This window comes from Anas platyrhynchos, chromosome 2 (assembly GCF_047663525.1).
Source record: "Anas platyrhynchos isolate ZD024472 breed Pekin duck chromosome 2, IASCAAS_PekinDuck_T2T, whole genome shotgun sequence".
In the NCBI taxonomy this organism is placed as follows: Eukaryota; Metazoa; Chordata; class Aves; order Anseriformes; family Anatidae; genus Anas; species Anas platyrhynchos.
The window spans coordinates 75832095-75854604 of record NC_092588.1 but is presented as its reverse complement, the minus strand read 5'-3'; the positions used below and the strand labels follow the sequence as shown (position 1 = coordinate 75854604).

The 22510-nt window shown below is 35.8% G+C and overlaps 1 protein-coding gene across 11 annotated transcripts in view; it reads left to right on the top strand.

Annotated features, from left to right (window-relative positions):
- The window catches only part of CTNND2 (catenin delta 2), a 644010-nt gene that overhangs the window by 499842 nt on the left and 121658 nt on the right, over positions 1-22510 (top strand). For all 11 annotated transcript variants that reach the window (XR_011807716.1, XR_011807715.1, XM_072034965.1 and 8 more), the window contains one exon: positions 14138-14321. Coding sequence is in view for 9 of the 11 variants with exons in the window: in XM_072034965.1 (XP_071891066.1) it covers positions 14138-14321 (184 nt within the window). In the remaining 2 variants the exon portion in view is untranslated. The remainder of the gene's footprint in view (positions 1-14137; positions 14322-22510) is intronic.

The window sequence follows — 22510 nt, the reverse complement described above, 5'->3', positions numbered from 1 at the left end:
CAGAAATACAGAAATGCTGTCAAACAGTACCAATCTGGAACATTTGGAGATTCCTTCCCCTTAAACTATCCTATTTAATATGCTAAAGAGAAGATGGATGGCTTTTTTGATTTTTTTTCAATTTCTGATTTCATTCTATTTGATTGCTAATGTCAATATGGTTATTAATGCTACAAATAAAAAATCTTAATATCTTTTCATCATCCCATTTTACAATGCCTGAATTTCCACTATGATTTTCCTACTACAATATGTGAAAAAAGTTCTCATTTCTGTCATAGAAGTGTCAGAGTACACAGCATCACCTGTGCTTCTGCAGAAATTATTTAACCTGGTGGGTCAGGCCTCATTTAGGACACAATTGATAAGATTTCCATCCTTCGGTTGGCTCCCGATTCTGTCCTTGAGGGTGTCTGAATAAACTCCACGGTGCTTATTAAATGTAGATTTTTATATTTGATTTTGTTTCTTGGTTACAACACCTATCACCTTGTACTCGTTAGGCAGGATTAATGGTGCAGAGATGCTGGGTTGCACAAGCTCTGATGGTGCCTCCTGCAGAGTGACAGAATTACTGACAGATCTAATAAAGTGTAACCACTGCTTTAGATTCAACATACTTGTTTGTCTCTTGGTTATGTTGTCTATGCCCCGGCTCTAGGGAACATTCTGTTCTTTTACTCTGCGAAATAAGTGGCAAACTGCTAATGAACATCAGCAGTACACTTCGGCAGTTTCAGTAGCAGCTTCCATGTTGTCTGTAGACAGAATACCTAATGTCATCGGGTCATTCAAAGAAAAGATAATAAGCTACAGTTTACATTCCTTCCATTGCACAGTATGGTGTTAAATTTTTCTGAATTCCCACAGAAAGGATGTGTGTGCTGCGTGCCCTCAAGCTGTTACTGCTGAGAAGTTTAGGTGCCGACCATCAGTGGTAGGAGCCAGCCTGTGTGTGGTTAGATGCAGCTAACGGGGACAGTAAGCATCAGGAGAGCTGGAAGTCCATGGAAGGCACGCAGAGAGAAGTGACTGTGAGGAATGGAATGAGAGTTGTTGGTAGCTCAGGATTTCATTCCTGGGCCAGCTTCTGTTTTGTTTTTATTTGTTTGTTTTGTTTTAATTAGTCAGTACATCCCAGAAGGCCACTGTTTCCCCTGGCTGCGTCTGTGCCTTTCAGAATGCAAATCAGTAGCACTGGCTTTGAAAATGAAATCCTGATAGTGGTGATGTTCTGCAAAGCTCCTTTCCAAAGCCGTGCTCATAGCTGTACCTCTCATCCTCCGTCTCTTAGAAAACAGGCTGGAACTGTGCATCGTAATCAGTTCTCCTTTGCTTTTTTGTGAAGTGTTACCGTGTGACAGCTGCCCCAGTTAGATTCCTTCCCTCTGTCTTTTCTGGGGAAGGAAGGATAACTCCTGCAGCAGCTGCCTCAGTAATAAAAAATATTTAACTTGGTGGTGGGCATGAGGGAAAACAAAAATTTCTCCTGCTTCCTGTCAGCTTTCTTGATTTGAGGTGGCAGGAAGATAATTATTTCAGTAGTGCCACCATAGCCTGAAGGAAGTACTGAGAAAATAATAGCAAATGGGTGTTTTAGAAGTAAACATAATACCTTGAGCCTTTCAATCCCATGTTCATTGTGCATCCTGTCTACATAAAGCTGTTCTCGTTTGTTAGTTCTGGAGAAGGCACAAAGTTCCTGCCTTAAGACGTCATATGGACTCTGCCAGCACAGCCTCTAAGTATTCCTCATGCATCTGTCCTCAGAGTGTTTCTCTTGGGTGGAGAAGTATCATTATCTCAGTTTTGCAGATGGGGAACTGAGCCTATCAGGTCTAAATGACCTGTCCAGAAATCTGGCAAGATGAAGGTATGAATCACTTTGAGTAGGCACTTAGCAGCGAGGGAAGAAATATGGGCAGGAAATGTTTCTAGCAGCTCAATTTATCTGAACAGTAGCAAAGCATTCACTGCCTGCTTCAAGTACCGTGAAGCACGTGCCCACCAAGGTGAAAGTTATGATATTAGTTCTTCCCTCAAACATGTACATTTTCTTCCTTCTTGTTGCTTCTCCCCAAGGAGCTTAGAATTTCAATTTCCAGCTATCTCAAGACTGGTTTTGCAAGGGTACTTAAACCTGCAAACCAGCTTTCTATCCTAGTAGCTCCTCGCTTTTCAACATTGCCCTTAGCACCATGTATGGCTTCTTCCATCTTTTTCTTCAGAAATTTCTTTCTGCTATAATCCCCCCAACACTTTTCACTTCTTCATTTATCTCATTGTTCTCCTTCGTAACAGAGGGCTTGGACAAATATTGAAAAACTTCACTAAGCTCAAATTTTTGAATTTGGCAAACTGAACCTTATTGCAGTGATACGTTATTTCAGTGCAGGCTCCCAGCTCAAAGGTTTGAGAGAACTGGGCTGCCCAACTGTGATGAAATTAAATGGTGTTAATACCCATGCAGTACTTCTTGAAATACTGAAAGGTTCCTCTTTGAGAAACGCTTCCATAGCAACTGTTTTTTTTACTAGAAGAACCTGGGTAAAGTAACTGAGGTATAGCAAAAAAAATGGAAATGCTATGAAGAAGTGAAATACACTGATAAAAACAGGGTTTTCAGCAGGGCCTGCAGTGAGGAATCTGTAACCTCTGTCAATCTCCAGAGACTCAAGGAGAATCTGAATTGCAATGCCTTGTTTTGAGTACATCTGTAAATGAAAATCTATATAATCTGAATGCATCATGCTTAATTTAGCTGTTTTTTCACCCAAGCCCTGTGCTTCTATGTTCCACAATAGCTCCTGTTAATGGGAAAAAATAAAAGCCTTTTATTTTTAAGCAATTGTATGTTAACACTTTCCTAATAAATATAAATAGACAAGAACACAGTACAAAATTAGCACAGATTCTGCAGATGGTAGAAAAATGTTATCACTTCTTAATAATGACAATGCGTAGCTGATTGTGACTAAGCTTTTCTTTCCTGAGTTAATGTTAATTATGAACACTTTCATAAAATTCTATTTTAGCATTCTTCCTATTTGGTTTACTATTAGGAAAAAAAAAAAAATAAAACAGAAAATAAAATAAAATAAAAGTAAGATGTGGTAGCAATAATAATGCAGGAATCTGGTAACTGGTTAGCTGTTTCAGATACAATGATGTGAACTCCTATTCTCTTAATTCTGACAAACAAAAATCCACCACCAGTGGAAGAGCTGTTTCTGCTTCATGAACATTAAGCTAGTTAAATTAGAAATAGCTCCTTTTAAACAGGACTCCTCTGTGGCTATATCAAAAGTTTTTTAACTGTATATACCATATTTGATTGAAAGATAAAAGTGGATGATCCACTTTTAGAAAGCACATGATGATAAAGAAATAAAGCTATAAATAATGATAGGGGAAATTATTTCTTACTTGTACTGGCAGCCAGCCTGCCGCTTACTTGGTTGACATTAAGGTGTCAGAGATTTAACTATTGTCTAGTGAAAATTAAAAAAAAATCTGAAAATCATAATTTCACCCTTCAAAATTAAATGAGCACAAACTATGTAACACTATAAATACACACTGTATAGAAAGATATATGTAGTCCCAGTATATTTCATTCACATTTATATTCATTGAATTGAAAAACATACATTCTGTTCCTGCCAAAAATAAATATATAAAAACTTTTGTACATTATATTTCTTTCAAAGAATTACTAGTTCCCCAAGTGTTGGCATATAGTAGGGTTGGACATGAAAAATTTTCATCTACTTCATGGGTTTTGGTTTCTATTATGTGTTTATGTTGTCTCTAATTTCAGCTCTGGACAATTTGCTTTTTGGCTTGGTTTGTCACCCCATATTACGCAACATTATTATGTAGTTGTTTTATGCTGTATGTTGCATTTTTAGCATTTGCCAGATGTTTCAAATGAGGTGTTTATGAACTTACTGATACTCTGTCAGTGTTACTGAAAGCTATTATATGTTATCCTGCTTGTAACTACCTGGTTTGAGGTAACCACTGCAGTTTAAAATTCTTTGTGATTGCATACTGCTTATTAATAGGTGCATAAATTATCGGCAGGTTGGTCCGGAAACTCTGCAAGGTCTCTTTGAGGTTTGTATGTGTCTGTGCTAATCGGTGCAATAGCAAGTTAGTGAGCCTGCAGTGATGTGTAAAGCAAGTTTAAGGGAATATTCTGTTTAAATTGACCCTTTGGCTTATCTCAGTGGAAGCTTTATCGTGATTTTTATTTTCATTTGTTAGGCAATTGTGGGCTATTCTTTGGCATTTTCAACTTAATTGTACAATGTCAATTCTTCTGTTGGCAGTTCCCAAAGTCAAAGTAACATAATAGTGGCTGTTTCTTATTTGTGATGTTATTTTCTAATTGGACCTTTTGACATATTAGGCTTTAGATTTTGTATATGGTAAATAATATTTAACAATATTATGGCAAAGGACTGAGTATTTAGTACTTAGGATCTTGAAGAAGTTTATCGATTTAATAATTCTCTGAAAAAGTTCCCTTGACATTAGCTCAGTTACTGGAGTGTGTAAACACAGATGTGACATTTTATTGTGATGTAAACTTTCACTTAGAGGTGGCAACTATTTGTAGTCCTGTTGTACCTGGGAGATTTGATCTCAAGATGAATAAAAGGTGTTCTTTTTCACTCCCAGGAGATATTCCCACTGACTTGAGTAAAGAAAAACCAAACCCTTCTATTAGTTGTGCAGTTATAATATTTCTCCTTGATATATTTCTAAAAATCTATTATTTCCTTTTTTGTTGTTGTTCAGGTTTATACTAGATGTGCTCTTCCTGTGTCTAATGTATTAAGTGTTCCATTTATTAATTATATTTAAATGTTGTAATGAAGCAATGAAAGTATAAGGAAGCCTGGCCAGTGAGAGGTCTAAATAATTATCATCTCTTCACGTTTAATGTAAAAAGATAAGTAGGAAGGTATATATGTATAAGGTAGCTTTCAGAACCAAACAGAAGCTTTCAGCTTTACAGTAAATGAAAATCAGATAATGAAGATATAATATGTTTTAGGTTCACATATGTATGCTGGTTATCACAAACAGACAATTTGAAAAGTCACGTATGTGCTTAAGTTGTCGTGCTGGTATAACCATGATAATACCATTGCTAGAAGGTTGACATAAATTTGGTTCACTATATGCCTAGCTTAGCTAACTTAATAAGACTGCCGAAAATAATTTTGGGCACGTAACTCTATGTAGTTAAAGAAAATGGAATCAATGAAGAAAGTTTACAAATGTCTTTTAAGATGCAGCTCTGTGAATTAGCTGCTTCTGCACCTCCAACATCCAATCACATTGTCCTGTCAATCATGGAAATTAGAAAGGGGATGTGTGGAAATAGATAACCGCTAGCATAAAACACAACTTTCAGAAGCATTTGTTTTGATTTGGGCAATAAAAGGCATTAATTCATTTCTTGTTTAGCTTCTCCTCTGCAGATATGCAAATTCCCTGTAATAACTTTAAAGAAGTTCTTAGAAGAACTTACCAAGCACAGAAGCAGGTGACTTACAAACTCTGTTTACCTTTCTTACACTCAACAACTGCAAAGACTATGGAAGAGAAAAATGGAATCAAAAAAACTTCTAAAATTTTCTTAAGGGTACTTTTAATTTTATTTTTTTTTAATATTAGGTTTAGGATAAAATTCACAGTTTTCAAATCTACTTGCTTAGCCACTTAAATTTGCTTTTATGTTTAAAAGTTAAAGGCATTTTCTTCAAAAGGGAGATTTGACAGGTACTATCTCTAATCTTTCCTGCTGTTTCATTAAATGAATGTAATTGTAAGTACAGTTTCCTAGCAAAATCAATTTTAAAAGTTGATTAAATCTTTTGTACTAATTTAACTCTGATTTGGAGTTTTAAATGATATATGTTTTCAACATTAATAAAATTATTTCTGGGCTGAAAATTCATATCTGTTTATGTTGGATTAAAGCCAATGGCTGAAAGAGGAATTACACAGTATAGTTTTACTGATATATCTTTTCTTTGAGCACAGAAGCCTTTCTAGTTCACAAAGTTACCGAATAATTTGACTCTCTCATTGTTTGAGACAGTTGTATACAAGATATTCTTCAACCTCCTTCTTCCCTGAGCTCTGTGAGTCAGTAAGAATTTCATATAAAATGCCAAACTCCTTGAAATCTGCAAATTTTGGGTTGCAGTAAAAGCATGAATTTCATAGCAGAAACTTTACGTATTATACTTTATGGCTCTTTCTGTTACATTTGAAAAGATATTATGAGGTGAAAGGGAAGCCAAGGATTTGTTGTATGCAGAAAAGTAATTGCTGCTACTATTTTAATAAAATCAGCATGTAACACAATTATGCAGAAGTAAAACCAATAAAGGCCTGCAGAAGTGGTGAAATGGAGAAATGTTATTGTACATTACAGCACAATTCTACAGTCTGATGATGCTTAAATTTTGGATTTTTTGTCACCTACAGAAAACATGGTATTTCTAGAAATGCAGGAGAGATTTCCAAACAGACACAGGGAAGGAATTAGTTGACACCAGTTACTGTGGCACAAAGTCCTTGTCCTGACAAGCCATCACACACCAGGGAAGGAGAAGGCGGCGCTGCTCGTATTTGTAGGTTGTTGGGAAGCTGATTTCCAGCCTGTGGGCTACAGCATCACCAACAAATTGCAGCACCGCTCAAAACACATTCCGTTTGTAGCTCATCTGTAATGGCAAATCTAAAAGTAATTTAATAAATTGTGTAATTTTGCCTCAGAAATGATGCTGTCTGATCAAATAATACTTATGCAAACAATATTGACAGTTTCAGTGGAATAATTTTCTACAAAATCTATTACAATTTGCTGTCTAATTATAAAACAGCCTTTCCCCCCTTTCTCAATAAGCTGTCACTATTTTGGCCCTGAAAATGGCGAAACCCACTGATAGGATTTGTTGTTTTCATGAATACTCATTCTCAACTTTTTCTGAATGATCAGATGAACTCATTCACCCCTGCTGTTACCGATTAAATATGGAATGGGTTTTAAACAGATGCTGTCCAAAATCTTCCGCTCTGCTTTCTTAGTGACAGGCCAGGGCACTGATCTGGTGTGTCAGTTACACTCCGTGTGTCACTGTGGGCACGGATGGAGCTGTGACACAAAGCCTTCCTCAAGCTGACGGTGTCAGTCTTCTTCAAGACAAATGGGGGGAGTCACGATGACTCCACGGCTTCCTGAGGTCTCGGCTGACAGCACTGCGATGTCCACAATGGGCAAATCCCTCACTGCTCTTCCTCAGGGTGTGCTTGGGGCTGCTTCCACAGCTCAAGGCCCCCCTGGAGCAAAGTCAGCATCAGGGAGGCAGCAGGCCCCTGCCCACCAGGCCACGGCTGCCACTGCCATGACCTGCACCATGGCACAGCCTGAGGCCCCGCGCCACCAGCTCCCTGCTGTGCTTACTCAGTTGTCCTGAATTTACCACACCTGGTCCTAGCCCACAGCCCAAGGTGGTCGCTCATTGCCTGCCTTTCCTCTCTAGAATTGGAATAACTCACATATGAACCAAAATGAACTTTAAAGGCACAATTGGAAATAATCATCTCTTCCTTGTACAATCAGGGAGACGCATCTTCTATGCAATTTCTTCTGTGAAACTCATTCAGGTTATTCATATGGCAATGAAAGGGACGGAATTCATAATTTGCTTGCTAATATACTACAAGAAGCGTTTTCGTATTTACTTTTTTTTTTAATTTGGTCAAATCTAAGTTTAAGATGAAATATCAAACAAGACAATCTGGAGTGATAAATAGAGGACATCTGTTGCAGCATATGGCTTGACGTAACAGCTGCATTGAACTTCTTCAGCAAGTAGTAATCCTTTGGAAAAAATCAGCTTGGCATATAATTTTGATGCCCCTGCCTGAATGATGGAGTTTTAAAACACTTGCAGTTCAAAAGGACTCTGCAGTTTGAAGTGTTTGTGTTTGCAACACAGAAAGCTTACATTTTCTTTTTAAAATATTTTGAGATAGACAAACAAACAAAGACAAACAAAGAAAAAAGTTAACTAAATTGAGGATAAGCTGAAACATTTTATTTTGTGATGGAATTGCTTTTTTCATTGTGGCCAAGCAAAGTTTATTTTTTATTTTAGGCCAACTTCCCTTCAATAATCTGTATTTCAATCCTGTCTCATCTTGTATATCAATTTTAAGATATGGCTTGTGTTTTTTTTTGAATAATTGTACACTGAGCTTTCCATTTTGCATGTAGCTATGACTTTATAGATAGGTCTTACTTTGTAAATGGTTCTTATGAGAAAGGACTTTAGTACCTAGAGCTTTAATTTGATGTTCGTTTTCAAGTATAACACTTCTATCTTAGAGTCTATTACAAAACATACATTTGAATTGTGGGTGTTCTAAAAAAATCTTCTGTAAAATACATGTTTAAACACTGAAAAAAAAAAAATCTTCCCATCTATTTATGTATGCTTGTTTGATTTCCTTGTTTTCTAACAGGGGATTTGGTTGAGAATGGTATTGTCATTATGCATTAGGGTGAAATTTTGTTTGAACGTAGTCTATTTTTCTGTGTTTCTCTCATTTAGAATTAAGTGCTTTTGATTTGGTTTCTGTGTTTTATGGCAGTAATATGGGACCAGTTCAATTTCATCAGTTAGGGACATAAATAAAAAAGCCAGAACCAGTGGTCTTTCCATAGTAACTAAATTCAACTCTTCTAGTAATTCCTCTGCTGTCTGACATTAAAGCTAATACCTGTCTAACTTTCTTGTCCAATAATTCTTCCCTTACAAAGTTGGATGTTATTTTAAAGTGTACAGCAGAGAGAGAGAAGTAATGCTAGGTCAAAGTTTTTGCTTTGTAAGGCTGTGAAGGGCTGCAGAAGGAAAAGAACTGAACTGCCTGCAGCTTCACTTTCTGTTCCATGGACTTGTAACTGCTTATGACTTTCACCGAAACCCATTCTTTCTCAATTTGCACTTTTCATGGGCCATCTGATGCACAGGTACATAGAAAACCACCTTTGTGCATTTACATGCATGTACTGAATTACATGAAGGTCCTCATAAGGTAGTCATATATTAACCAGTTAAAATACTATTTCAAGAAAATTAGTGAAGCTTCCTTCTCTGTCATGCCAATTTTGATTATTCATTTATTTATTTATTATGAAGTGCTCTTGTAAGGAGCTATCTTACGAGCTCTGAATTATTCAGGTGACAGAGTTCAAGTGGCCATTTATGTTGTTTTTTTTCACCTGTCAAAAGGCTGTTACTTATCAGTTCCTGATGGTTGAGCTAGCTGTGTAGTATTCTTGCACTTAGCATAAAGAAATGATGCAGTGGTCAATGTTTGACATCTTTTATGTACATCAGTTAAGTTTTCCTGAAGTGTAGGGTGGCTCATATGCTTCTTAAACACCAGTTGCATTTAAAGAGATGTGCATTTCTCAGTAGGTTAAGTGATTTCTTCTCTGCCCTGAACTCAACAGAACTGATCTAATGCATACAGAGCCCACACCCTGCTGCCATGGAGCTGATAAGCTCTGCTGAGCAACATTACAATTACAAGGGGCTCTTGAGCATCAAAGCTTCAGTAAGAGCCAGTAAGTGACTTTTCTAGCACTTGAGGGCTTGGGGTAGAAGATGCTTTTCCTAAGGGCACCAGCAAAAGATCCCTTGTGCTTAGCTTCTCAGCAGGGTATTTAGCTCTCAGATTTCAATCTGATTTGTTATATGCGTAACTCCCTGAAGTACCAGCACGCCTTCAGCTTATAAACAAACAGCCTGCCAAAGCTGTACTCACTCTTACTGTGAGGCAGGCAGGGTCTCAACTCTACCAAATCAGACCCTGCATCAGACCATGACCAAACTATTAAACTAAGATAGAAATAAAAGCCTGGATGAGTTGTAAGACTTAGATTTTTATTTTTCACAAAGAATATTCAATAAGCCAAGTCTTATAAGTTTAAGGCTGCCTTAAACATACCAAATAGAGAAAAATCAAAGGTCTTTTTTTCCCAATAACACTTGTTTACTTACAGTCCTTGTAACGATTTGGTGACATACTTCTCCTGCAGCAGTCAGAAATAAAATCTGTAGTAGCAATGTGGGACAGACAATAGTTTTGGTAAAAGCTGACTTTTCCAGTTTCTTGGTTTCCATATAAGTAGTCTAAGTTGTTGTATAGGCTTTTTATACATATAAAAGTCATAATTTGAGGTGGCATTAAAGTATACATGGAATAAGTGTTTAGATTTTCCTGATTTTGCACATAGTCTCTTGCTAGGATGGTATTTTTGCATGGAATTATATTATCTCTATTTTCTTAACTTTGAGTGGAATAAGGATAATACCTGTCTAATCAGGTCATTTTTTATATCCGTGTCTATAGATCAATATTTATGAGTACCAGTTCTGAGTAAAACACTGCCTGAAAGATCTGTTGAAGATTTTAGTCAGGTTGAGTTTGAGCTCCCAATCTAAAGGCAGTGTTTTTTTATGTTCAGACTGCTCCATTAAATTGTCTTAAAATTTTAAAAAATATTTTGCTTTGCTCCTTTCAGTTAAATGATGTTCTATATTTTGCAGTAGCTTAAATTAATTTGATTTATGCTGAAAGCACTGCTGTTTCTAAGCTGAAGGCATAGTGGATATACACTGTCTGCTTAGCAGCAGTAATATCCCATCGGATATTACTGGACTGTGTTGGTCTTTTCTTCAGTCTAGACTTTGACTTCAATCTAGACTTCAGCTAAGAGAAAGATAAATCAAAGCTTTCTGGTCTCTGTTCTCAGTTCCCTCTTCCAATGGCAACAAATTTAAATCACTTTAATTAAGATCTGTGTGTAGTTTTCCTTATGAACCGCATCTGTACAGTCAAAAGATCCCAGGGGGACATACATGTTAAGGTATATATGGAATCAATCATCGTTAAGGTCCTTTCCAACCCAAACCATTCTGTGATTCTGTGCTATATTTCTGATTTGCCGGCATACATATTTCTGCAAAGGATGGCAACAAAACAAAACTGGTAATAGGAACCCATATGATTTTGTTCTAGTGGAAGAACTAAGAATTATACTAATTTGTAACTTAAGATTAAGTTCTTCAGCTATGCGTAATTTAAAAGAAATTGGGCAGGATTGGTGTTACCGCATTAGAGAGAAAGAGAGAACAAAAAAACCTGCATAGTGGCCACTGATGCCAGTAATTGAGTTAAAACCCTTTTAACTATTTGTAGCGAGTTGTAAAACAGCTTTTAAAAATGTTGGTTACAACATTTTTCAAAATTTTTAAAATTTGATTGTTGTTGTCTGTGAAAGGCCTTCTTAGGAAAGATCATTTCTCTCAAGTGTGTTAAACAACCTGTTGAACCTAGTAAATGCATGTCCTTTGATAAGCTCTTCCAGAAGATTTATCTTGGTACAGCAAGATCTCCATAGCAAGCTTTCCAGTAGACTCTTTTGAAGAGTCCTTCATCTGATGTCTGCAGACTGGTAATTGGTACTCAGACCCCAAATCCATCTTCCAGCTGGATTGCTTTCAGTACAAGTTTCTCACGTTTAAACTCAAAATGAGATTGCAAGATACTTTTTCTGTGGTCTTCAATTCTTTTTATGTAAGGATGAAAGGTTCAACCTTCAAATAAACATGATCAGTCTGGTGCGGCTATTTTTCACTTTCTGTGCAGCATTCAGCAGAAACTGAAGTGGCTTGCAAATAAACAGGGAGACAGAATGCCTCCTTTCAATGTATTACAACCTTAAATGCAAGGAGGAGATAAGGTATGATGAACACAAGCGGTGGAGTAAAGAGATGTTCAGCATTGATCTGACCAGTTCCTTATTTCCTCTCCCCTCACAAAAGTCATTCTACAGATGGTAAGCTATATTGAGTGAAATGATTAGGTTGGATTAACAACTCTTCCAATCCATATTCAGTAGGGTAGGTTCCACTATTCTTGATGAGTCGTTGATACTCCGAGTTCAGTCCCTTCTCCTCCAATGAGCAGCTGATAGCATACAAATATTTAGGGGGCAGTCAAGGCACCTTGAGTGCTATTTCAGACTTGCTTGTTGTGCTTGGAAAGCCAATTTAGTCAGGGCTTTTAGTCAGAGCAAGGTGGCAAATGATCTCTATGATTAACTCCTTACTGTAGTCTTAAAAGGGAATGTAATGCATATGGGCTGTGTTCAGTCATATGGACCAGAGGTAGGTCCACATTGGGAGGTGCCTCAGGTAAAAGATGTTCATGTTTTCTTCCTGCCTCTTGGAAAGTCTGAGGAAGGGGTTATCTTCTTTGTCTCCACATAAATCAACTCCAGGTTCTTCTGAGCAGAAGTAATGGGAAATGAATTCCCAATTCCCTTTATAACTCTAAAGCCTTTAATTAAGGAAGGGTACAAGGAGGCACTTAAAATGCCAACCTCAGCAAGCAGCAGAGTCCACCAGCTGAGAAAATAAAATATAACTTGTCAGAATTAAATTGTTTCATCATTAATGTAGTTGGTAGCATTCAAAAACTTAAAATTAGGTAAAAGGCATTGTTACAGCACAGAAGATTATCTTATAGTTTTAAACTGTGCGTGAGGTTCAACAACTTCGAAGACTGTCAGGCTTACCGGGCAGTGCTGTTTTGTTTAACTCTACCTTATGTCGTAATCATTTAGGAGAGCACAGAACAGCTGAATCAAGTCTGTGATAGTACAGATAGTACGTACATAAAAATTCTTAAGCATTTTGTTAGAAAGAGCTCTTATTTTTGATTCTTCTGTATATTTTTTTTCTGCTTCTCCAGTTTATGACTAGTTCTTGAAGCCCAAAGTGCTGTTTTATTACCATCAAAGAACTCTTCTCTGCTTCAGATCTGAAACAGGACTTCTTCATAAAGAAGCAACACATTGCCTTGCATAAGTATTAGATCAGACCTTGGAGAGGGAAGGATTTGCATACCATTTACACCTATCTAGATAAACGTTAAAAAAAAAAAAAAAAAAGACAACTACGTTGTTTTTTATACTGAACAAACCCACAGAATACTAGGTATTTCAGGAATATTAGATGTGTCAATGAAGCTTACCAAGAACAGGTTATAGATAAGTGAATCTCAATATCATTCTGAATGCTTTTATTCCTTTTAATACTGTATTTCTTTTCATAAAGGCATTCATAGCAGAAATCAAACAAAGATTCTTTTCCTTTTAAAGTAACAAGTGGAAAAAAAAAAGAGCAGTATTCTTATTTCTGTTGTTTGTTTTTTTTTTGTTTTGTTTTATCTAGCTAAAATCTGACAGTTTCGGTCTGTTTACCGTATATAGATGATTTTAAGTTGGACTTTTATTGGTATGCTAAGCAAAATTTTTTATTAAAATGCAAAACTGCCTTTATATACAGTTCTGTATAAAATAATTAAAACATGAAGTTGTATAACTGAAACAGTCTTCCTGTAGAAGTAATTAATTTTAAAGGGAAACCAAAAAAAGTAGGTTGATTCCTGTTAATTATACTTCTCCTTCAACACAGAGAATGCTAAAGAAAGCCTGGAGCAAGTAGTGTTCTTGCTGCTTATATTTATAAATGTTTGAGCCCACGTTCTCAGGTCTTTAGCAGTTTCCACCCACTATCACTCCCTTTGCTTTTTCATAGTGTAATTTAATGTTCATATTTGCAACCTTGGTGATTATGTATGTATGGTGATTATAATATTTTGCATTGTTGGTTCAAGACATGAAAGTGATACAGGCAAAACTGAATTTTGTCCCTCAAGGCTAGCTGTCAAGCCAGGCTACTGTTTCCATGGGAAGGAAAGTAAGAATGAGCTGAGGCCTAGCTCTGAGAAATTTCCAGTGGTTCTGTTACAATTTGTATATTCAAGGCTGTATTCCTATCGTGAAAGTGTTCAGGTATCATTCAACCCCATTTACGATGCAGATTTCTTTTTCTTTTGACAAGAACAGCTTCATTATGAGCAACAATAATGTGGTTTGGTGTTGCTATTTGTTTTTGAATCTAAAACTATTAAATCTTTTTTTTTTTAATGTGTTAATTATTAGTCATTTGGTTTTTTTTTGTTTTTTCAGGAGTTCTCTGGAATCTATCCTCCTGTGATGCACTGAAAATGCCAATCATCCAGGATGCCCTTGCAGTGTTGACCAATGCAGTGATCATCCCTCACTCTGGATGGGAAAACTCTCCGCTCCAGGATGATCATAAAATACAACTTCATTCATCACAGGTGCTGCGCAATGCCACTGGGTGCCTAAGGTGCGTACAGCAAAACATTTGCTTTGCCTGAATCATACTGCTTTATCTTGAATTGTTTCCCATTCTTAGGCACCTGTAAAATACATAATTTGTCCATCAGCAATGAAGATGACTTTCAGTGCAGTAAACTTCAAGTCTGAAATTAATTAGAATACAAGCTTCAGGCCATTCTAAAACAATCTCTAGAAGTTTGCCATTTTTCTTTTTCTTAATGGCTTTGACCAATCTTCTCATCAAAGTTTGTATATTACAGATGTCTTTTTCTTTGTAGATTTTTCCTATTCCCCCAGTTGCTTAAGTGAAGCCAGTATGTTGTCACTATTACATCCAATTTAATTAAAATAAAAAGTAATTAAGATGCTTAAAGAAAGTAACATGCCTTAAAAGTTCCCGATGCCATTGGTAAAGTTCTGACAAATACATCAAGTACATTTTTTCTGCTCTGTGAAGATGAAAGTTGGAGTGGAGTAAGAGACGAACCAGTTTAACATCGTGCAACCAACATACCTAAATAGATCCTTAGAAAATATGGTATGTATTTATATTTATATACCAAATGCGTATATGCAACACCAAATTACACTTACATAAACATATGCAACGTGACCTATCTATTCCTAAAAGTCACTGTAGAGACTGAAAATAGGATGAATAAGAAGAGTTTCAGTTGTGACAAAACCTTACAAAAGGATTGACTCATAGGAATTTCTGAATTCCAATCCATATTAGTGCATTTATATGCTTTAACTTATGAGACAAGTTCTCTAAGTGTTGTGTTTTTCTCTTTTTTCTACATTTATAATAGAGATTCTGTAATCTATCTCAGAGACATGTTATGAAGATTAATTAGTTAATATTTTTACATACATCACAGGAAATTTGTTAGGTGAATAGTATTTATCAATGATACAACATGTGTTGTATGTTGCATATAAATCAGAAATCCATCAGATAAAGGTAAATCAAAAAAACATTATTTGATTAGGAGGCAAATAAAATATCAATGTTTTATTATGTAAGTATGTCAAGCACCTTTTTCTCCTTGTGCTTTTCATCAAATGAACTATCTTCCTTTCAGAAATGAAATATGAAAAGTTTAAGGGAAAAACTAATAACTATTACTATTGATTGTTTATATATAATCAGAAGAGAATGAAATACAGAGGGTAGTAATTTATTGAAAATATACTTGTATTGGACTTAAATACAGCTATGTATATGCATATATCAGCTATAACAGGTTATGTGTTTGTAGCTAGGCATATGTATCTGAGTTGTATTAATTTTGAAAAGTTTTGAAAAGAGTTTTGTTTGAAAAGAGTATAATTCTATACAAAACATTCAAGTCCCAAGAAAAAAAAGGTTGCTCATATCACCGTGGCAGAAGTCATTCCATAAGGACTAGTCCCATGTAATACTTATCACACTTCTGATGTTTAATCTGTCTCAGTTAACAAGCTGCCTCTGTAAGAAATGTCCCTTATAAATTTGGGCCTTCACTGTGCCCCCTCCCTAAACATGCATGTTCAGTGTTGGTCTCCCGACGCCACGATCTGTCTTCCTGTTAACTTTTCCCAACTGCTTCTCCCATCCTTGTTCCTGCAAACCTCAGTTCTTCCCACCTGGTAGTTGTTGGATTCATTGCACATTGGTCTTGAAATCTTTCTTTCTTTCTTTCTTTTCTTTTTGTGAGTGTATGTGCACGCCCATTTGCAAACTGATGTGAGCTTACTGTAGCCTGCACTCTGGGTCAGCCTGAGGACTTGTGGCCACACGAGAATGGTACGTTGCCTGACACAGTATATTTACACTGCTTTGCAGCAAGGCTTACTACCAAGTGCTTGATGGTATGCTGTCATAGCAGAATGGCTTCTGGTCATCTCGTGCGAAATAAGCTCATATCTGCCTGCAAAAGACTGTGCATATTATACCTCCTGAATCCTTCCCAGATAGCTGCAATAATTCAAATGCCTGTCCTGAGCTGGCTGGTCTTCTTTCCTTCTAAAACCAGGCCATATTATGGCTTCTTAATACCTTTCTTATCTAAAACCCTCCTTATTTCTTAGATGCATCTTTCTCCCCTCTGTATCTGCTTCGGATATTTATTTGGCCTTCATCCATCCTCTTTAGATAATTTCATCCCACTTAGTCTGTGTGGATGCTCTTTGGCAAAGCCAGAACATTTGGAGATAGTTGAATTTGCTTTTGCTTCACACTAGCAAGAACTTTCTTGTTTACCTTTCCTCAGTTGCTGTTGAAAATCTTTCTCTCTGAATAGAATGTAAAATTTGAGTCTGTGCAAGGGACAAAAGTATTAGTTGACCTCTGAGAGGGTGCCTGGACTTCTGTGTTGTATTCATCTAAGGTAATGGGGTCATTATCTGGAGGAAACGGTGAATGTCAGAAAGAAAAGATTAGAAAGCTTAGTGTTTTACAGGAGCTGATGAGCGTAGTGCATACTCTGTGCTGCTAGTATGCTAATTAACATTCCTTAAATACATGCCACCCCCAGTAAGCTTTCACACTTGCCACTGATGACTGGATACAAGCTTCAGATTTCCATTTCAAGATACCACTGGATGGGGAAATAATGTAAGGCAAGAAGATGTAATGGGGTTGCTGGCTGAAACATCGTGGTGTGTACGTGGTAAAGTTCATTGCTGTTTTCCATGGGAGAGTTTGTTCTAAGACTCTCATTTGGTTGTCCTCCACCGTTTTCTTTTTCTCTTTTTGTTTGAGCTGGTCTGTGAAGGGATGTTGGTTAATAGCAGTTGCATCAGGATTTTCAGTGGTGGTGCTCAGTATATTATAGGAGAATGATCTTCAGACTATTTGTCAAATGTTCCTAAATCTCTAATGCTGACAGATTTTAGAGACATCAGGATGTATTTTATAAGTTTTAATGCTACCAAATATGCCAGGACTCATTTTGTTTAATGTGTGCATTTGATTTTCTGATGCATTCACTTTTGAAAGCTTAAAATAACAATTCAGAGGTGCTATAATACAAACCTTCCTATATGCAATGCCAATAAACAGTTCACAGTGCTTACAGTATAGAAGCAGACAGGTCTTTGATTTGTGTATTTTTTATTTTTATTTTTTGCTATATTAGATGAGTTATTCTTTCTACTGATTTTCCCGTTTCTCAGTTTCTTGTTGAGATATATTCTTAGCTTTTTCAATTACAGAGTAGCTTATTACCTACAATTTTAGTACTCTTACCTGCTTATTCATTATCATTTTAAAGCAAGTTTTTAATATGTTTTTAAAAATACTGTGTAGGAACACTCCTGTCACACAGTGATCCAGCTGAAATCAGTATGAAATCGTATGAAGACAGCAGCAAAATCAGACCTTTTTTAATGTTATTTTCTTCTTCCCTGAAAGAGGTTATTTACAAACTGCACTCTTGCATACTTTCATGATTTGATAAAAGAATAGCTTTAATACAATATTGTGATAGTTAATTTCATGTCAAATATTTTGAAATTGTTTAGATAATTCAAAGCTCTAAATACCATTTTATACCTATCTCTTGTGGACTTATTCTTAATATTCATCTTTCCAAAACTGCTAGGCCTCAATGTGACATGTATTAAAGTAATCACCCAATTTACTTGCCACCCCACTGAGATACTAGTACCTTACCTCATTAAGCTCTGTGAAAGCCTGACTTCTTTTTCCTTTTCAGGTTTCAGCTATGACTCATTTATTTGTGTTTGTGAAATACTATATCTTTGTTTTGTAGTTTCCAATTCATTTATTTGTTCTACAGAAAATCAAATGAAAAATGAATTTTGAGTCCCAGTTGTTTATAGGAGGTTTTATAATTCCTAATCTGAAATTTACTAATAACAGGAGACACATTGTACAATACTGTTTTAATCTGACATGTCAAGTTTACTTATCAGAAGTAGATCCCTATGCAAAGACGATCTGAAAAAATCTCAGAGAATGTCTTTTCAAGAGTCTTCATCCTGGTGTGCAATCTGGAGCCTGGAGATACTGTGGTGTTTTGTTTTGTTTTGTTTTGTTTTCTCATGAATTGGAAATAAATGTAAGGCAATAGAATGTAATCTGAGAGTTTTAAGGAGCTTTAAGAAAGTATTGCTTTAAAATTCTAATCCTATATCAAGATTCAAAATCATAAAATGCTGACTTTTTCTTTCTTCCATGTTCTATTTAATTTTTCATCATACATTGAAGGTATAGGGGTAAATGTGAAAATCAGCAATATATTAAAATAGATATCTCCCCCCATGTTAGTAAATTTGAAATTCTGTAGGAGAATAACTCCAGTAGCTTTTCTTCATAAAGCCCCATACTTTTCAAATTTTACTAATTCATATTTTCATACTTTTAAAATCTTTCAGAAAATATGTAGAATTATCTCTTTCAAATGAAAAAAAAAAAAAAAAAGGTAGCAAATTCTCAGAGTAGAAAAGCAAAGGAACAAACTGCTTTTAAAATATGTATTGAATGTAACATACTTGGTAGTATTTTCTAGACAGGTCAACTTTTAGAAGGAACAAATTACCTTTTTACAACAATTTCTGTTAACTGTGAAGCCCAAAAGCAACTCTTTTTATCTGTTTTGCAGATAAACGATTTGTTTCCCAGACATTTACAGCCATTGCATTTATCCCACAGCCTTATTTCTCCTCTTGTTCTTTTCTAAGCATCCAGAGAGTCTTGATTCATATTATTAGGAAATTCTATAATCTCTTTTGAAAACAACATTCTGCTGCATACTGATGAAGGAAAATGTGGGAACAGCATAAAATAAATAGCATGAACAATATTATTTACCATGTGTTCTGATACATATATATATAAAGAAACATATATATATATGAAACTTCTTAGGATACTAAACTGATATGGTTTGTACGCACATATGTATATATGTGTATATATATATGCATATAAAAGGGCTGATTGTTGAAGCTAAAATGTGTATCTGTCTTTACTGACCAGTGCAAAGTCTGAGTGTCTTCAGTTGCATATAAATGGAGCTAGCTTCTAGTAGTAGGACCAGGACCTTTGATGCTGATTTTTTTTTCTTTTTGATTCTCCTCCTATCAAGGGTGTGCAGAGTTTTTCCATCATTGTATGCTGTCATGAGTATAGAGATGTTGGACTTGCCAACCATTACTTTTTCTAACGTCTAGGAGCTCTTCTCAAGCTGACCTTGCAGTCTTGGCATCAAGTAACAGAATATCCATGCTCTGTTAAGAAGCTTGTCAGAATCCAGGGTTAGGTTATAGTGGACAAAACTCCTCTTGACTGTGTGTTGCTATTAGCAGCCTAATCAAGGGAGGGGCTTTTACTACAGACAGATCTGGAGAAGAGTCATGGGAAAATGACAGCTACCTGGAGGTATACTGAGGCAGGGTTACAAAGAGAGGTAGCTCTGCAAATCCACTCCCTTGAGTTTTCCTCCTCCTAGCCTCTTGGAGGCCTCTCTTACCCTTGAGAAAGGTATAAGCATCACTGTTCTTGTCTTTTTAATACAAAGATAGTGTAATTAAAATCCAAGCATCATCAGATCAGCAGTTTCGATGCTAATTATCTGGCTACAAGATATTCTATATAAACATACATATTATATATATATACACGTATATATATATATATATATATATTCTGTTCTGTATGTATAGTTATTCTGTAAATGTATTGCAGTGAAACATGTCCATAGAGCTGCACACCATGTGTTTTAAGCCTCATTTGGTCACTGTTAGGATGTTGAATCAAGTAAGAGAATTCCTAAACATCCATTGTTAAACAAATGTGTTCTCCTGATATTTCTCTTCAGCTTGGGAGTTTTGCTATGACCTGGACTTAGAAGTAAGTGCAGATAAAAGTCTTCTCAAAAAGCTAAGGAGAAGCTTAGCTTTCGAGCCTATAGTGTCCGGGCCAGTGTAGTTCAATCCCTTTTCATTAAAACCTAAATTCTCATTAATCTTATATTATTTATTTGTCTGTGATCCAGTAACAGACTAACAACAGACTGTGGAGGAACTGAAGGATTACTGTCAACTCTTTGGTATTTTGAAGAGACCAAGGATTCCTGATATATATTGTATAAATGACTACCAGATAATTTCCAATTCAATAAATACATTTAATATAAATGAAGATACCTTGATCATGACTTCTACATCTTGTCTTTCTTTCCAGGATAAAGCTCAGTAGCATATTCATATTCATATGCTAAAATAGAAGTTAAAATAGTGACTGTATTGCTTACTTTTAAATTTATTAGCTTAGAGGTTCCGTATTACTTGTACACAATGTATTTTGAAAAACTGTCTTTAATAAGCTTGATAATACTTTCCAAAGTATCATAGTGGAGCATAGTTCACTGCATGGAATATGGACTGAACTTCTTTTTCTTGCCTTTAAAACAAGATAGAAAGGAGCAAACTCTAAGTTGCACTTACCTAGTGGCAGGCATTTTAATCAGTGAGTAGGCTCTCAATAAAAGCCTACGTTTTAGAGGCTTTGAGTATTTCTAGACTATCACTGACTCAGCTCTGAAAATCATTTGCCATTTTGATGTTGTTGATAGTTAACTATGAATTTAAGTGTCTAACTTCAGGCACCTCAATGTAAAAACTTGCAGACAGGCTGCTTTCATGGACTTGATATATGCAAAGTGTCTTTTTAAAAAGGCCTAAAACTTTCACTAACTCATGTATAAATGTTCACTGCCATATTCTTCACCTTGAAAGCACAAGCCAAAACTGGAAAAGTCACAGGAAATGAATAAAGAGTCAATCTAATGTGGTCCTTATAATGTGGGTGATGTTTCACCTTTTCAAGAAGGTGAAAGGCCCAATCTAGGAAAAAGTCACAAACCAATTGGAGAGGCTACAATGATGGGTGCATCCCACTTACATACAAATTTTAGGAGGTAAATTTATGCAGGGTATGAGGGAGATTATGCCTTACTGAAATCTGTGATGATTCAGAAATGTAGCTGAAATAAAAATCTTATAATTTGGTGCAGAAGAAGATTTTAGTTTCAATAGATCAGTGTCCTCTGATTACTGCTGTAATATTTTTATTCAGAAAAATACTCAAGGGAAAATTATGAACAGAATTAAATGTGTTATATGTGTAGCTGTGTCAGATCCTTAAGCACCCCTCTTTTTCATAATGGTGCAGTTACTTGCATTCTACATATTCATGAACAAACTTATAAGGTTTATACAAGGTCATACTGTATTAATTATAGCACTGGTATTCAAATAACACTCTGAAGTTCAATGCTGTTTCAGCATTTCTGGTAAAAGCTTTCCTTCAGCCAATGAAACTGATGTTACAAGTTCCACGTACATCTGGAAGTTCATTTTGGGCTCAAGTTTTATTAAAATCTCAACCAGAAATTTTATTTTTAAACTATTATGGAGTACCTTTTATATTCTTCTTTGGTCAGAAAAACAGTGCATCATAGTTTTTTTGTGACACTTTTTGCTCTGCTATGCTTAGAAACATATAACAGCCTATGGCAGGGTGCCTTCTTCCTCCATCATTTTATCTGGTAAAAGAACCTGGACTACTCTGCCTAAATCTGCCAAATGCAGAAGGAACTCCCAATGTAATGATTTTGCACCAAGACAGCAAAAAGTGATGGTGAACCTCCATCTTCAAAGTATTATTTAAGTAATTCCTGAGCAAACAAGGAAACTCATATACATTTCAATGGGACTTCATGTTTGTATACAAATTAAAAATATTGGACATATTTGTCAAAGTCTGATAATTTAGTACATAACTGAAATTTAGTTCCTGTTATTCAACTGAGATCTTTTTCAATACTCATGATGTGAGCTTTTTTAGGAAAAAACAAAAACACACACTAGGTGTCATATAGTTATAAGTACTTACATGTTCCTATGACAGGAGTGTGTTCTTCCTGTAATTTACTAATACACTTGCTGGAAATTATACACGCACATCTCAAAAGAATGAATATGCCTCAGTTCCTTTGCTTTCATTTTACGACATTCTTAAGTTCAATGATGATGACAAAACTATTGACTGCTTCTTCTTATGCTAAATGGTTTATGATGTGCCCTAGCCTTGGATTAGGGATGTCGTGAATATCTCAAGTATGTTTTGAATGACTGACTATTTTCCCAGTTTTTGATCGTTTTAATTCACTTCAGGCTGAGTGC